Source organism: Corythoichthys intestinalis, chromosome 1 (genome assembly GCF_030265065.1).
Source record: "Corythoichthys intestinalis isolate RoL2023-P3 chromosome 1, ASM3026506v1, whole genome shotgun sequence".
Taxonomy (NCBI): Eukaryota; Metazoa; Chordata; class Actinopteri; order Syngnathiformes; family Syngnathidae; genus Corythoichthys; species Corythoichthys intestinalis.
In genome coordinates, this window is record NC_080395.1 from 9173983 (window position 1) to 9192719 (window position 18737).

The 18737-nt window shown below is 37.3% G+C and overlaps 1 protein-coding gene across 4 annotated transcripts in view; it reads right to left on the reverse strand.

Annotated features, from left to right (window-relative positions):
* LOC130919121 (gastrula zinc finger protein XlCGF57.1-like) overlaps positions 1–18737 on the reverse strand; it is a 41203-nt gene that overhangs the window by 13388 nt on the left and 9078 nt on the right. For 2 of the 4 annotated variants that reach the window (XM_057841575.1, XM_057841592.1), the window contains one exon: positions 18421–18547. Coding sequence is in view for 1 of the 4 variants with exons in the window: in XM_057841566.1 (XP_057697549.1) it covers positions 6417–8969; positions 18421–18426 (2559 nt within the window). In the remaining 3 variants the exon portion in view is untranslated. Of the gene's footprint in view, positions 1–6376; positions 8970–16783; positions 17887–18420; positions 18548–18737 lie in introns of those variants that run through there. The other 2 variants (XM_057841566.1, XM_057841600.1) reach the window with 2 other exon arrangements.

The window sequence follows — 18737 nt, forward strand, 5'->3', positions numbered from 1 at the left end:
TTTTTAAAGATTAAAAATACTTTTTTTCCTAAAACAAGTCTGTTAAGAAAAATAGCTAGCTCAAAATAAGCTTATTTTAAGAAATCCCAGTTAACTAAATTTACTTGAGGCACTGGCTAATCATTTCACTTCTTCTTAATAGTTTTACATTGAAAACAAAGGAATTTAACGAGTTTTAAGGAGGTGTATTTTTGCAGTGCATCGGTATTGGTTTAGGTCGGGGGTCCCCAAACTACGGCCCGAAGGCGACAAAACACCAAAAAACACAAGTAACAATTGGACATGACACTACGCTGTTATTTTAATCTGTTTGAGCGGGGCATGTGCGTTAAATGCGTCAAATATTTTAACGTGATTAATTTTTAAAAATTACCGCCCGTTAATGCGATAATTTTGACAGCCCTAATTATATTATAATTATTATTTTTATTTACTTTTGTTCCGTGAAGAATCCAGAAAGGGTTATTTGATTGTGATTTTCTGAAAAACAAATTTTTACATTTAGGCACTCCTGCAATCGTCACACCTTTTTTGTTACAAACTGACCCCGGCCCCTCATCAGAGAAAGGAAACGTTATGTGGCCCTCACAAGAAAAAGTTTGGGGACCCCTGGTTTAGGTGATACACCGTTCCATTACAACCTTTGTTTCAAAAAAACTGCTTAAGAAACATTTCGAAAACTTCCAGGATAAATGTCTGGATTTTATGAGCAAATTTATATTGAAATAGTTGAACATAAATTATATTTACACAATAAATACAAACCTGTTAATAATCTCTTAACTATCTAGGAATACAAAAAAAATTGTATTAAGATCACTCAACAGTCTAATTAAATGTAACTGAAAAAACTTCTTAGCGTATAACAGTGCTTCTCAATTATTTTGTTACGCCCCCCCACGAAGACTTAAACGTTTCGCGCCCTCCCCCAACTCTCTGCTGCCACTGTAAATAGTACTGTTTGTCTCTAAAATTATTATAAGTACACCTCTGCATAACATTTGTCCTTTTTTTCTACTAAAGCAAAAAAAAAATAGATCAACTTAGAATAAAGTATAACTTTATTAACATTGTTCTGTTTGTAACAGAAAAGACTTAAAGCGCATAAGATTGCCTAAATTCAAAACAGTCACCACCAAACTGTAACAATACACACAAGGTACATTTTTTGACCATTTGATACAGAAAATTAAAATAATAAAATCAATAATCATTCAAATTGATTAGCAACATTAACAATGACAATATGCCAAACAATTTGACCGAAAAAACAAAAATAGAACAAAAACGAGTGTCATTGGACAGCGGGACAGTTTTTATTTTTGCTGCAGGCAGTATCAGCTGGAGGGTAATTTTGCACTGAGCATGCTAACAGTGCATACTGTTTACTGATGTAATATAGGGACAATTGTTGGCAATATTTGGCACGTTCTCGCTCAAATACAATCCAAGCGGCTTATCAATGTCATCAGGGTCTAATGTCTTTAAATGACGTCTTAATTGATTTGGTGTCCCAAAGTCTGGTCTTTCCTCGTTTCCTACTGTATTCTTTGCTGTGTGCTCTTGTTTGGTTAAAAAATACTGCACACATTCTGAAAATGAGAGCGCCACTGACTGACTGGATGGACAAGTACACTTTATTTTAGTACGGCAAAAAAACAGTATATTATCTGAGGACACATCCCCTGGCATCGCTGTACTCCCCACTATTTGAGAAGTACTGGCTTAAATACAGTCTTGATGAGCTTGAATTGGCTTCAGGTACGACATCAAGAACGCTCTAACAACTGTGTTTCATCAAAGACAAAGCATTGGAAAAATTACACTAGGGAGCTAATATTTCCCCAGAATGGTAAAAAACATGTAAAGATCAAAATGGCACCCTGCTGCAATTTCTAACTTTTGCAAACAGGTTGGGGAGATTCGCACTAAATTCTTGTAATATTGCCATGTTCTGGCTCATTGACTCCCATTATAAATCATAATTTTTGATATGCTGTAAACCTGATGTGTTACAATGCATTTTCCGTGATTACTCATGCAATCGCTTCTTTGGCGAGTCAAAAATATGGAAATAGAGGAATTTGTGTGTTGAGAGGCTTAACACCCAAAAGCCACTAGGGGGCGCCAAAGGCCAATACATGAATTTGCTTGCAAAGAAAGCTTGTTGTTATGACCTATGGACTTATTTGGGCCTCTATGTCATATGAAATATTCAAATTACACTTTTATTTTATATATATATACAGCATAGTTAGTTTTGCGATTAGAATAATACTGCTATTAATGTCGTTGGAGGGGCATTAAAAATAAATAAAACTTATATATGTGTAGATAGGTCTAATGCCAATGAACATTTTTGAGTGGTTGAAAGTGAAAAAATATTCATAAATGACTTTGTTATCAAGCTTCAAAGGATAAGCCAAAATCACAAGAATTTAGTTTGATTCAGAAAACTGCCATTGTGTAAAAACTGGGCATGCATAAAAAATTATGTTGTTATGACTTCTGGACTTATTCAAGCCTCTAACTATATCATATGAAATATTTAAATTAGACTTTATATATATATATATATATATATATATATATAAGACCCCCAATTTGGCCAAATTTCAAAACTGTCCTAAATGCATGTGTGACACTTCATTGGAAAGCTGAAAATCTCAATTTTCTGGGGGAACAAAAATTTTGAACAGGAGGGCATTTAAAAAAAAAAAAAAAAATTAAACAGCAAAACCCTATCTGGAGGTGATAGCATGCAAAAGCAGAATTACAGACGCCATGACTTTAACAAGATATTATCGCGTACTGACCTTGTTTCGATCCAAAAACTCCATGTAGCATGTATCACTGAGTGTCAAGACACAGCTGTAAATGACCACAGCTGAATTTTTGGGGGATTTTATGGGTGAAACATGGTAATATAACAAGGGTCGCGATGCAGAAATCGCAGACATCAAGGAGTGGTCGAGATGTTCTTTTTCATATATTTACCATTTGAAACGTTTTTTTTTCCCATTTTTTCTTTGTTTGGATCGATTATTTATCATCTAACATATCAGAAAAAAATGCGACAAACAAAAAAAATACAATTAAGCAATAGTTATGAGGTAAATATCTGACTTTTTTACAGATGCCATTTTTTTCATTGTGACGTAATTTGTTTAAAAGTTTACAATATGCGAGTAAATAAATTTAAGTCGTTTTTTTTTTTAAACAAAATATTAGACATCAATTAATGATTCTAAGCTAAAAATGACAGACATTTTGAATAGTAAATATATTTAATTAGTTTCGTTTTATGGCTGGGTTGAAACAAAAGCTGTTGCGCAATGTCTGTAAACGGGAGTTTCCAGGGTAAAACGGGCAAATTAAAAATAGTTCGGGGGCCTAATGCGCCATGAATCTGCTATGGCAGCATAAAGACATATTGTGCTATCAAAAACAACAGTTGTTTTGGCTTAAAATACAGCACTTTCTTTTAAAGAGGAGTGCAAGAGCAGAAACTTCTTTTTCAGTCTTGTCTGTGTTTTCCGCCATATACATATATATATATATACACATACACAGCATAGTTAGTTTTGCTATTAGAATAACACTGCTATTAATGTCAATAGGGGGCATTAAAAATAAATAAATAAATAAAACTATATATGTGTAGATAGGACTGATGCCAATGAACATTTTTGAGTGGTTGAAAAAAAAAAAATTCATAAATGACTTAGTTATCACACTTCAAAGGAAAAGCCATATTTTGGACAAAATCACAAGAATTTAGTCAAAATAAAATAACGCCCACAGGAAAGGGGAATGAACAGAGCCGAACAACACAGTGTCAATGCGGGACGAAAAGACTATATTTTCTTGTTTTATTAAATTACCGAATTTACCGACATGGTCAAAATTACATCACCCATCATGAAGGATTTCAGTAACCGTAAATTTTCGGCTTACCGCCGGCTCTAGCGCATGTTGTGTTAGCCTTTTCTTTGTTTCAGCTGTCTTTGAGCATTGATAAAAGCATTCTATAAATAAAACTTAGGGTTGTTCGATCATGTTTTTTGCTCCCGATCCGATCCTGATCGTTTTAGTTTGAGTATCTGCCGATCCCGATATTTCCCGATCTGATTGCTTTTTTTTTTGCTCCTGATTCAATTCCAATCATTCCCGATAATTTTTCCCGATCATATACATTTTGGCAATGCATTAAGAAAAAAATGAATAAAACTCAGGCGAATATATACATTCAACATACAGTACATAAGTACTGTATTTGTTTATTATGACAATAAATCCTCAAGATGGCATTTACATTATTAACATTCTTTCTGTGAGAGGGATCCACGGATAGAAAGACTTGTAATTCTTAAAGGATAAATGTGACTTTGTATATTGTGACTAAATATTGCCATCTAGTGTATTTGTTGAGCTTTCAGTAAATGATACTGTAGCCATCTCTTCTGCCCAAATGCATGATGGGAAGTGCACCCATGACTGTGCGTAGTGGTACCAATTGATACATCTTCTCTGCGTTGGGAAATAACATAGGGTGTTAAGAAAAAGATCAATTACTACCTTTCTTCCCCACATTGCTTCCCACGATGTTTCTAATCGTAGGAAGAGGCTCCAAAGGCTGCCAAAATTCACTCTACTCGTTTTACGCTGCCTTTTAGCTCTATATATAGGTAAAACGGCGCCATTACAAATTGATCTCGACAATGCATGAGTGGGCCGTGCAGCGCATGCATTAATTGCGTTAAATATTTTAACGTGATAAATTAAAAAATAAAAAAAAAAAGTAATTACCGCCATTAACGGGATAAATTTGATAACCCTACCTTAAGCCTAAACTAAAGACTCTGGATGAGTGTAACATATTATGTCTGTAACGTTAAATACAATTAGAAAACGATTTATTTAAAAAATATATATATATTACAAAAAGGCATGTCCGATATTTTTTTTGCCGATTCCGATACTTTGAAAATAACGTGATCGGACCCGAGACATCTCTGATAAAATGTATTATTATTATAATTTGGTGCGTCTTTTTGCGTAATTGTTTATATCTTCCTTCCAGGTGTATCTTACGGTAACCGAGAGGTGCCAGGCGAAATGCAAAGTCCAAACACTTTGCAAATAGAAAAAAGCACGAACCCCAATTGCCAACACTTTGCAAATGAAAAAAAAAGCACGAATGCAAACTGCCACAACACGATCCCCAATTCCTAAAGCGCGATTGCAAATTGGCAAAAGCATGAACCCCGATTTCCACAACACGACAGCAAATGGCTTGCAGCACGACAGCAAATGGCTCGCAGCATGAATGCAAAAGGCTCGAAAGACAACAGCAAAATCCTGCAGCACGACGGCAAGAGGATGATCCAGAAGTTAAAAAAAAAAAAAAAAAAAAAGACGACACTTTGTATATTGCTATATGTGTTTTGTGACGGACCTCTGTGAAGTTGCCAACCCCCCCCATCAGACGCAAATTTATATAAAAATGATGTCCATCGTTTGTGCAGTAAAAATTTTGTTTGTGCTGCTCTTAGAGATATTTACAGTTCTTCTTTTTAATATCGAGTGGTGACGCGTAGCTTAGCTCACACGGCTAAGGGAGCGTACCGAGGCGATCAGTAACAGAGGGGTGTCTCAGCAACTAGCACGATCAAACAAATTCGGGTCCATTTTGAAGTAAATTGGGGGGCTTGAGATATTAATTTCGAGTGATGACGTCACTCTAAGCCCCTCATTTACACCAAAGTGGTCCCGAAGTGTTGCCATTCGTTTTGTGCTACGTTCGTGCTAGTTGTTCAGACACCCCTTTGTTATTGAAAGAGTTGGTACGCTCCATTAGCCGCAGGGAGCTAACCGAGTGACGTCCCTAGGCGAAATCAATATCTCAGTTAAAGCACAATGGTGTATCTACAAAACCTAGCTGACGTCAGATTTACCTATAAAAGAATTGTAAATATCTCTAAAACGAAAGTACCACAAAATGTTTACAGCAAAAACGATTGAGATTTTTATATAGATTTGCAACTATATGGAGGTCCGGAGAATTGGTCACAAAGCACATATAGCACTATACACAGTGTCGTCCTTTTTTTTAAACTTCCGGGTCATCCTCTTGCCGTCGTGCTGCCTGATTTTGCTGTTGTGCTGCAAGATATTTGCTGTTGTGCTGCGAGCCATTTGCTGTCGTGTTGTGCCAATTGGGGTTCGTGCTTTTGCCAATTTGCAATCGCGCTTTAGGAATTGGGGATCGTGTTGTGGCAGTTTGCGTTTGTGCTTTTTTCTTTTGCAAAGCGTTTGCAATTGGGGTTTGTGCTTTTTTCTATTTGCAAAGTGTTTGGACTTTACATTTCGCCTGACACCTCTCGGCCACCGTAGTATCTTTTGCCTTAAACTGATCATTTGAAAGGCTTCTCTCCATTATGTATTCTTGTGTGTCTGTTTAAACTTCCCTTATGAGTGAATCGTTTACCACAAGCTGTGCAGACAAAAGGCTTTTCTCCAGTGTGTGTTCTTGCGTGATCCTTGAGTAGTATTTTCCGAGAGAACCTTTTATGGCAAACTGAGCAGGGAAATGGCTTTTCTCCAGCGTGTGTCATTGTGTGTGTGTTTAAACTTCCCTTCTCAGCGAATTGTTTACCACAAAATGTGCAAGGATAAGGCTTTTCCCCAGTGTGTGCACTTGTGTGACGTACTAATTGTATCTTCTGGGTGAATCTTTTATCACAAAATGTGCAGAGAAAAGGCTTTTCCCCGGTGTGCGTACGTGTGTGTCTTGTTAATTGATGCCTCGTACAAAACCTTTTATCGCAAAGAGAGCATGCGAAAGGCTTTTCCCCAGTGTGTGTACGTGTGTGCGTTGTTAACTGACGCTTCGTACAAAATCTTTTATCGCAATGAGAGCATGCGAAAGGCTTTTCCCCGGTGTGTGTCCTTATGTGACATATTAATATTAACTTCCGGGTGAATCTTTTACCACAAAATGTGCAGAGAAAAGGCTTTTCCTCAGTGTGTGTCCTTGTGTGACATATTAATTCTACCTTCCGGGAGAATCTCGTACCACAAAATGTGCAGAGAAAAGGCTTTTCCCCGGTGTGTGTACGCACGTGGGTTGTTAACTGTTGCTTTTGACAGAATCTTTTGTCGCAAAGAGAGCATGCGAAAGGCTTTTCCCCAGTGTGTGTCCTTGTGTGACATATTAATTCTATCTTCCGGGTGAATCTTTTGCCACAAAATGTGCAGAGAAAAGGTTTTTCCTCAGCGTGTGTACGCGTGTGTGTTGTTAACTGTTGCTTTTGACAGAATCTTTCATCGCAAAGAGAGCAAGCAAAAGGCTTCTCCTCATTATGTGTTCTTGTTACGTGTCTGTTTAAATCTGCCTTCGCGAAGTATGTTTTACTGCAGCGTGAACAGGCAAAAGGCTTCTCTCCAGTGTGTGTTTTAGTGTGACAGTTTAGTTGTTCTTTCCGAGAGAATCTTTTATGGCAAACTAAGCAGGGAAAAGGCTTTTCTCTGGTGTGTGTCAAGGTGTGTTGGTTTAAATTTCCCTTCTCGGCAAATTGTTTACCGCAATATGTGCAGACAAAAGGCTTTTCTCCGGTGTGTGTACGCGTGTGTTTTGTTAAATCTTTCTTAGCAAAAAATCGTTTATCACATAGTAAACATTCAAAAGTTTTCTCCCCAGTGTGCGTTCTTGTGTGTTCCTTTAAACGTCCCTCGTCGGTGAATCCTTTACCACAACATGTGCAGACAAAAAGCTTCTCTCTAGTGTGTGCTCTAGCATGTCTGTTGAAAGTTGTCTTATGAGCGAATCTTTTACCACAGATTGAGCAGGTAAAAGGCTTCTCTCCAGTATGCGATCTTGCATGTATGTTTAAAGTTCTCTTCAGAGCGAATCTTTTGCCACAACATGCACATACAAAAGGCTTTTCTCCAGTGTGTGTAGGCGTGTGTCTTGTTAACTGTTGCTTACGGCCAAATCTTTTATCGCAAAGAGAGCAGGCGAAAGGCTTCTCTCCATTGTGTGTTCGTGTGTGAATGTTTAATTCTGCTTTCGTTAAGTATCTTTTATCACAAAGTGAGCATGGAAAAGGCTTTTCCCCAGTGTGCGTAAGCGTGTGTCTTGTTAACGGTTCCTTACGGCCAAATCTTTTATCGCAAAGACAGCAGGCAAAAGGCTTCTCTGCATTGTGTGTTCGTATGTGAACGTTTAATTCTGACTTTGTGAAGTATCTTTTATCACAAAGTGAGCAAGGAAAAGGCTTTTCCCCAGTGTGCGTACGAATGTGTCTATCCAACTGATTCTTTTGAGTGAATCTATTACCGCAGAGTGAGCAAGCAAAAGGCTTCTCTCCAGTGTGTGTGCTTGTGTGTTTGTTTAAATTTCCCTTGTCGGTGAATCTTTTACCACAAAATGTGCAGACAAAAGGTTTCTCCCCAGTGTGTGTACACATGTGTCTTTTTAAGTCCTGTTTCCAAGAGTATGTTTTATCACAAAGTGAGCAGGTAAAAGGTTTCCCAACCGCTTTTGTGTCTCTTTCCAATGATGACTTGTTTAAGGATTTTGAAGCATTTTGCTCATAGTTGTTATCCTCATCATCAGTGTTGAAGTCAGAAGAGCGTGATGTTACGTCGTCAGCGTCCGAGAGTGGAGCTAACAAACCGTCAGGTTGAGGTCGTTCCTCTCCTTTTGTTGTCAGGTGTTGAAATGAGCTGTCGCTCCAAGGTTTCGCTGCTCCGCTCTCTTCGCTTGGACCTTCATTTTCTTCACTCTTGACACAAATGGTCTTTGGAGACTTGAGGATTTCATCTTCCTGTTCTTCTTTAATCTTGGGGGTCTCTGGCTCCGCCTCCTGTTTTATGTATAGCATCTCCGGCTCCATCTCCTCTTTAACGTGGAGGGGATCGTGCTTCTCAGGGTGAAGCCGTTTTATAGTGACGTCCGCCGGACACTGGATGGAAAAATATCGCATGATTTGTTCAAGTCAAGCTTTCCACACCGTGATTTTTATGTTGTATATTTTTTACCGAGACTAAGGCCTTGTTCAGACTTTTAGCCAAAATTTAATTTTTAGCCCATCCAGATTGTAACTGGATGGCTCTTTTGTAGTCTGAACAGTCACAAAGCACAGAAATCAGAGGTAGTTTGATATTGGATATTAAAAACATTTCTCAATCTCAACAGCTCAGATGGGTTTGACTGTCCGTGATGTCACTATGCTATGGAAAACTCAATATGGCAAAGAGCGCCAATCGAAGTGCAGAACGGTTAAAAAGAATGGAATAAGAACACGCTGAGGAAAACAGCGTATATACAGTGAGGGGCAGAAGTATTTGCACCCCTTGTGATTTTGTAAGTTCACCCATTTAGAAAATAGGTAGAGGTCTGAAATGTCAATAATGGATGCATTCCACTTATAGAAACATGATCTAAAAGATTTATACAAAACTCACATTGTTGTTTTAAAAAAATATATATATTTGTAATTTACTGGGGTTCCTAAACATTTGTACCCCTTAGAATAAGCAATAATTATGACACTCAAAAAGTCGTCAGTGTACCTTAAAAAAAGTCCACCATTACCCCATGAATGACCAGCCACCCACCCCCGATTGAGCTCTTTATTGTCAAATGTGCACCCAACAGTCAGTCATAATCCAACTGCTACTAGAGCAGGGCGCGTTACCGAAATTCTTCAAGATGACCGACGTAATTTTGACCATGTCGGTAAATTCTGTAATTTAATAAAACAAGAAAATATAGTCTTTTCATCCCGCTTTGACTCTGTGTTGTTCGGCTATGTTCATTCCCCTTTAAGAAAGCAGACAGTGTGCTTACGTATGGAGTTACGTGGTTTTCAGGAAGCCAAACAAACAGAAACCCGGTAGGCTAACGCTAGCGGCTAACGCTACAAGTAAACGGGATGGAGTCGGGCTTAAGTTAGCTTCGCCAAACTTTCACCAGACATCAAGTAAACTCTTGGCGGGTTCCAGACGGGCTTTCACCCGCTGTCCTCCCTGGTTCTCACGATATCAGAAGAGGATGCTTTCAGTGCTTTCTTATGGTAGCCAAGCCACAGGCTAATGCTAGCGGCTAACAGCGGCTACAAATGAACGTGATGGAGTCGGATAGCGGCTCTAACCTTGTCGAAACGGCTAAAATTAATGAGTGGACTGGACACGGACTTCATGTAGCAATCATTATGTCGCATTATTTGGCATCTCTGTGTGATTTCTCTGAAAGCTTTCATGATGGTAAAGCACTCAGCATAAAGTATAATCCAACAGTGAAGCCTATATATAATATGACAGTTTAATGGCCACAGCTATTTTTCCTGTATGTGTTTGCTTTATTCTGCCATCATAAAACCTTAAATGTTTCATTGGCATCAGAGCAATACAGCTTTAATCTGGTTGTGTCTGTGTGGGGGGTGCATGTATTAAAAAATGTTTTGGGGAAAAAAAAAAAAAAAAACAATCCTTGACATAAACACTTGTGTTGAATAATTATGTCACAGCAGCCATTACCAATAAGTTGTCTGAAGTGTACTGTTAAAGCTACAAGTCATTTGTGTTAGAATGACATGTTTGCACAGTCGTCATTCATATTGATTTTTATAATGTTGTACATTTTACAAGTCATACAAGCGGTTATAAATGTTCACACTAGAATTTTTATTGTTTACAAGATTTTTTTTTAAATACTTTATGTTTAGACTGCATGTGCAATTGTTAAATTGAAAGCTGGTAAATAAATTTAACGAGAAACGGTTCATTTGTATTCCATGCATTGATTAAAATTTTCAAAATTATATAACAGTCCGCTTGGGCAAATTTATCGTCATTTATCGTTATCGAGGTAAATCTGCTCAATTTATCGTTATACGTACTTAAGACCATATCGCCCAGCCCTAACTGCTACCATGGGCAAGACCAGAGAGCTTTCGAAAGACACCAGAGAAAAAAATTGTTGAGCTCCACAAAGCTGGAAAAGGCAATGGGACCATTGGAAAGCAGCTTGGTGAGAAAAAAAAAATCAACATTGCGGCAAATTAAGCTGCAGCAATGGTTCAACGCTAATAAATTATCTCTAAATCTTGAAAAAACAAAATATATGCTATTTGGCAAAAAAGGTCTCAAGGAGCACTTAAACATACAAATAAACCATGTGACAATCCAGCGAGAACGTAAAGTCTTAGGAGTAGTAACTGATGATTTATTAACATGAAATGCACATGTAAGCCATCTGAAAAACTAGCCAGAAGCATTTCTATTCTCTTAAGAGCCCAAAATGTGCTAGATGAGAAGGCTCTCCAAATACTTTACAGTGCATTGATTTTGCCGTACCTCACCTATTGTGCTGAAATTTGGGGAAACACATATAAAGCCCAGCTGCATCCTCTGATGGTCCTTCAAAAGAAAGCAATTACGATTATCCATAAAGCCCCTTATAGAGCTCACACAAATGAGCTTTACATCAAATCTAAGCTTTTAAAATTTTATGATTTGATACATTTCAAAACTGTCCAGATGATGTAAAAGGCACATACAAATTGTCTTCCGCACAACTTATAAATTCACTTCCAAGCAAGGGAATCAAATTCTGATTTAAGAGGGATCAATGTGTTTAACTATAGCCATGCAAGAACCACTTTAAATTCGTTTTCGATTCCTATCATTGGGGCCCGCCTCTGGAATATTCTAGACCCCGCACTGACTAACATGGGGACCCTAGCAGCCTTTGAGAAAACATATAAAGAACTTCCCCTAAACCGCTATAGAGTCTGACCTCTAGCATGGATAAGAACTGTACAAGATTTAAAATCAGGGCGTTTAGCCAGACACACAAACACTATATAGTGTTCCCATAACAAAAAGTGGAGGGAAAGGAGAGACTATTGTTAAAGTGAGACATAACACGCCTTAATCAGCTCTGTCGCAAAGACAGAACATTATTCATCTGCTGACATACGCGAACGCTGTCTAGTTGTAATTAACTCTGTAGCAATTTTATGCGTCATGGAACTGCTCAATTGGTACCTAAGTACGTTGGACAAGATTTTCTCAACAATGCGACCTACATCGAGCCAACGCCCATGTCCGGCCAACACTTTCACGTCTGGATTAACTGAAGATTTCCTAGCAGATAAACTTTCACCGAATCAATGAGCTAATGGATGATTGACTGAATGATGCAAGTGCCACGTCTAATCAATGACTACTGGGAAGATAATTCATGTGTAAAAAAAAAATTTTTTTTTTTTATTTTAAAAAATTGCACTTATATCAAAATGTGAAATGTCTACATTATCATGCGAAGATTTGCGTCCTTTGGTTTACTGGGGACGGACAGGATTTAATAAGCCCAAGCTTCTGCCGTCAGCCCTTGTCTTTTCTTCGGGTTAATTAATCTTATTACAATGTTATCTTGTAACTGTCAATGATACAGATGATGATGACAATAAACAATAAAACAAAATGATAAAAGGCTAAAGATGACTGATTATCTACATCGGACTGGGGCTCCATGTAAAATCTCTCCTCGTTGGGCATCACTCATGATGAGAAAAGTAAGGGGTCAGCTTAGAACTACACGGCAGGAGATGGTCAATGACCGGAAGACGGCAGGATGCAGTGTTTGAAAGGCTACTGTCAGTAGAACGCTACGGTGCAATTGTTTAAAATCATGCATTGCTCAGAGGGTTCCCCTGTTGAAGCCAGTACATGTGTAGGCCTGTCTGAAGTTTGCCAGAGACCAACTGAATGATGCAGAGGGGTCATGGGAGAAAGTCATGTGATCAGATGAGCCTAAAGTAGAACTTTTTGGTGCAAACTAGAGATGTTCCGATCACGTCATTTTCAAAGTATCGGAATCAGCAAAAAAATATCGGACATGCCTTTTTTTAATATATATATATTTTAATTCAATCGTTTTCTAATTGTATTTAACGTTACAGACATAATATGTTACACTCATCCATAGTCTTTAGGCTTAAGGTAGGGTTATCAAAAATATCCTGATAACGGCGGTAATTAATTTATTAAAAAATGTGTCACGTTAAAATATTTAACGCAATTAACGCATGCGCTGCACGACCCACTCACGCATTGTCGCGTTCAATCTGTAATGGCGCCGTTTTACCTATATATAGAGCTAAAAGGCAGCGTAAAATGAGTAGAGTGAATTTTGGCAGCCTTTGGAGCCTTTTTTTAATTGGCTAAAGCCTTACAAACCCTCTCCCTACAATTAGAAATATCGTGGGAAGCAATGTGGGGAAGAAAGGTAGTAATTGATTTTTTTCTTAACACCCTATGTTATTTCCCAATGCAGAGAAGATATATCAAATGGTACCACTACGCACAGTCATGGTTGCACTTCCCATCATGCATTTGTGCAGAACAGTTAAATGGCTACAGTATCATTTACTGAAAGCTCAACAAATACACTAGATGGCAATATTGAGTCACAATATACAAGTCACATTTATCCTTTAAGCATTACAAGTCTTTCTATCTGTGGATCCCTCTCACAGAAAGAATGTTAATAATTTAAATGCCATCTTGAGGATTTATTGTCATAATAAACAAATATAGTACTTATGTACTGTATGTTGAATGTATATATTCGTCCGAGTTTTATTCATTTTTTTCTTAATGCATTGCCAAAATGTATATGATCGGGAAAAATTATTGGGAATGATTGGAATTGAATCGGGAGCAAAAAAAAAAAAAGCAATCGGATCGGGAAATATCGGGATCGGCAGATACTCAAACTAAAACGATCGGGAGCAAAAAAACATCATCGGAACAACCCTAGTGCAAACTTTACTCGTCATGTGTGGAAGAAAAATAAGGATGAGTACAATCCCAAGAACATCATCCCCACTGTGAAGTATGGGGGTGGAAACCTCATGCTTTGGGGCTGCTTTTTGGCAAAGGGGACAGGACGACTGTACTGTTTATAGCAGAGGATGAATGGTGAAATGTATTGTCAGATTTTGAGCCAAGACCTCTCTCCCTCAGTCAGAGACCTGAAGATGAGTCGTGGCTAGATCTTGCAACATGACATTGATCAGAAGCACACAGCCAAGCTGACCAAGGAGTGGCTGCGTAAAAAGTATATCAAGGTTCTGGATCGGCCTAGCTAGTTTCCAGACCTCAATCCAATAGAAAATCTTTGGATGGAGCTGAAACTTGAGTGGAGGAATGGGCCAAAGTCCCTGTTTCCATTTGTGAAGACCTGGTAAAGAAAGCCTCTGACCTCTGTAATTGCAAACAAAGGCTTCGGCAGTGAATATTGGCACCGATTTTCTCAGGGGTACAAATACCTATGAACCCCAGTAAATGACCAATAAATTATTGAAAAATCTTACAATGTGAGTTCCGGATTTTATTTAGAATATATATTTTTTAAATTTACTTATTTTAACTTAAAATTATATTTATGTTCCAATTTTCTAATATGTTTTGAAAACATCCTGTTCTATGGAATTTTTTTTTTTTTTTTTAAAACTCACATATTTTAAAGAAACACATTTTAGAGCTGTAATTGCAATACCGTGATACCGTAGAACCGTGATATTTTGGCTTCACGTTATCGTACTGTCAGAATATCATTCCGGCAGATTGACAGACATAAAAAAAAAAAAAAAAATGTAAGCAATCGGTGCGCACCAGAAACCATCTAGTAAACATTAGCTTTATGTAGCATATAAGATAGCGGACTTTAGCCATGCATGTTAGCCAATTGCTGAAAACATTAGCATTATATAGCATTTAAGCTAGCGGACGTTTGCTATGCAAGTTAGCAAATTGCAACAATTGTATATGGCGGAAAACACTCAGGTGACTTGAAGTTCCGCTCTGAGACTCCCAATATGGCCAAATTTCAAAATTGTCCGATATGCACGTGTGATATATCATTGGAAAGCTTTAAATCTCAATTTTCTGGGGGAACAAAAATTTTGAACAGGAAGGCATTTAAAAAAAAAAAAAGTTTTTTTAAACAGCAAAACCCTAATTGGAGGCAAGCGCACGCGAGAGCAGAATTAAAGACGCCACGATTTTAACGAAATATTATCACGTAACTACCTTGTTTCGATCTAACACTCCATGTAGCATGTAAAACCGAGTGTCAAGACACAGCTGTGAATGGCCACAGCCGGATTTTTAATTCTATTTTATGGGTAAAACATCGTGATATAATAAGGGTCACGATGCAGAAATCGCAGACAACAAGGAGTGGTTGAGATTTTCTTTTTCATATAGTAACCATTTTAAACCTTATTTTTCAAAAAAAATTTTGTTTGGATCAATTATTTATCATCAAACATATCGGGGAAAAAGCAACAGTAACAAATAAATTTAAATTAAGCGATAGTTAAGAGGTAAATATACGTGACTTTTTTACAGACGCCAAATTTATCATTGTGACGTAATACGTTTAAAAGTTTAAAATATGCAAGTGAATAATTTTTTTAAGTCGTTTTTTTTAAAACTAAAATTTAGACATCAATTAATGATTCTAAGCTAAAAATGACAGACATTTTGAATAAGAAATATAATTACTGTCTTTTTATGGCTAGGTTGAAACAAAAGCGGTTGCGCGACGTCTGTAAACGGGGGTTTCCAGAGTAAAACGGACAAATTAAAAATAGTTCGGAAGCTAAGTGCGCTCGTCTGTGTTTTCCGCCATGTGTATATATATATATATATATATATAAACAAAACACAAGACTGAAAAAGCAGTTTCTGCTCTTGCACCCCTCTTTAAATTAAACTGCTGTATTTTAAGCCAAAAACAACTCTCGTGTTTGATTGAACAATATGTCTATATGCTGCCATAGCAGATTCATGGCGCACTAAGCCTCCGAACTATTTTTAATTTGTCCGTTTTACCCTGAAGATCCCCGTTTACAGACGTCGCGCAACCGCTTTTGTTACAACCTAGCCATAAAAAGAAGTAATAATATTTATTATTCAAAATGTCAATTGATGTCTAAATTTTAGTTTAATAAAACAAAATAAACAATTTGGCGTCTGTAAAAAAGTCACGGATATCTACCTCATAACTATGCCTTAATTGTATTTTTTTGGTTACTGTCACATTTTCCCCGATATGTTAGATGATAAATAATCGATCCAAACAAAAAAAAAAAGGAAAAATAACATTTAAAATGATATCTATATGAAAAAGAAAATCTCAACCACTCCTTGTTGTCTGCGATTTCTGCATCGCGACCCTTGTTATATCACCATGTTTCACCCATAATTTTTTTTTTTTTTTTTTTTAAATCCCGCTGTGGCCATTCATAGCTGTGTCTTGACACTTGGTGATACATGCTACATGGAGTTTTTGGATCCATACAAGGTAAGTACGCGATAAGTTCTCGTTAAAATCGTGGCGTCTTTAATTCTGCTCTCGTGTGCTCTCGCCTCTAATAAGGGTTTTGCTGTTTAAATTTTTTTTTTAAATGCCCTCCTGTTCAAAATTTTTGTTGACCCAGAAAAATGAGATTTTAAGCCTTCCAATGATGTATCAAACATGCATGTAGGATAATTTTGAAATTTGGCCTAATTGGGGGTCTCAGAGCAGAACTTTAAGTCACCTGAGTGTTTTCTGCCATATTATATACTGTATAAATATATATACACACACACACATATATATATATATATATATATATATATATATATATATATATATATATATATATATATATATATATATATATATATATATATATATATATATGTAATGCCAATGTTTACCAGATTGTTTCTAGTGCGAACTAGGTTGCTTAAAATTACTTTATTTTTGTAGATGTCCCTTTAGAGGCAACGTACGTAAACTTGGTTTTGCTTCACAAAAGTAGCAAGTGTGCAGAGACATTGCCTCTTTTATATACAACAATCTTAATAAACCCCCATAAGCCTGGATCAAATTACATGAATAAAATATGGTCATGGGGAGTCAACCAAAGTCTTACCAAACAGATCATTTTAAGTCATCTGGTGAAAATTTTTCTAGTTTTAATATTGTAAAATATATCGCAAACCCCAAAAACGTCACAGTCAAAGTTTTTTCCCTGCAATATCGTTCATCTCTAATAGTACTGTTTGTTCTCTACCTTGTGGATACTTTCTCGCGTGTGTCATGTTTGACTCTGCTGTCACAATTTATGACGTCAAACACTACATGTGCTCGATGACGCCTTTGTTGCCGCAGCAGCCCATAAGATGGGTCATTAATGTAGCCCAGTCTGAAAACGCCCAAAGCCGAATTGGACACTTTTGTTAAAAAAATCTGAACAGCCAGCTCTAAAAATCGGATTTGAAGACGAAACAGATTAGAATTAGATACGCCTAGGAACCTTTTTGCTGTAGATACAGGAAATACACGTTATTACAGACACCCATGTATCACATACATTGATGATATTCAAATGGATTGGACATACAGTGGTACCTCTACATATGAAGCCAATTCGTTCCAGGACCTTGTTTGCAAGTAGAAATGGTCGTATGTCGAGCAGGATTCTTCCATAAGAATACATTATAATTCCATTAATTTGTTCCAGACCCCAAAAACCTACACTAAATCCTTAACAAATACTGCTGTTACTAATGCTAACAGCAATTACAAAGAGCAAAACAAATAAATTATGAATAAAAATCAGAATAATAATATAATAATATCTCGAATCAGGGTTCAATGTGGCAGATGTTTTTTTTCTGTACCTGAACGCGCTACGTGACTGACGTGACCGAGAGAGATAGCGGTGCGGTTGAGTTTACTTTCACTTTCGATGTTTTCTTGAGAACACCGTCAACTGCGGGGGACAGTAGGCGTTTTGTGTTGGATAAGGTCTGAAATAAATAATAAAAGATCTGTCGAAGCTGGCGATTTCTTTGACAATGTTACACAATAATAATTGTCAACTTATAAAGACTTGCGAACGGTGGTCGTCGGAGGACCCTGGAGACATATTTTTGAGCCAATTCTCGGATGCATACCCCACGCTCATATTTTTCTATAATGTGCATCTTCATTTCAATGGTAAGTGTCACCCTTTTCCTTGTTTCACCACCTCTACCAACATTTTTGAAACCTGTGCTGATTTCTCTTACAAGAAAATCATCCGTGCGTCTGTTTGCGGTGCTGTCATGTCGTATTTCGAGCATGTCGTCGGATTTAGAAACAAATGGCAAGTCAAATTTTACGTCGGATGTCGAAAAGCTCGTGTGTCGAGGGAACACTATGTTTTTCCGCCATATCGTGAAATTATCGTTGTCGTGAGTCTTGGCTCGCAATTCAGATGTGGGAATTTGCCCTTCATTCACAATCACGATCACATAAAAGTAAGTCTGATATAGCATAAAAAGTAAAACTCGTGATCTTACCCTCATTTTCTGTTGTTTTTCAGTTGCTCGTCGTGGCCTGGATTTCCTCTCCTCGTCTTCCACGTCTCTACTCTGTAGCTTGATGTTTTGATTACGTTGGCCTTCAGTCAGTAGTATTTTGTTGCATCTTTAAAACAAGTCGAAAAGAGTCTTATACACTTAAATGTAATCACTCTAATGTAAACCGAGCGACCCCACCCCTTAAAACAAAATTTACAAGTGGCATAAAGCAAAAGCAATCAAAATGCGTGGACGTGTCTTGGCTAGCGAGCTAAGCTAAACAGAACGAAGTTATGTTAGCCTGCAAAGCTTCAAGA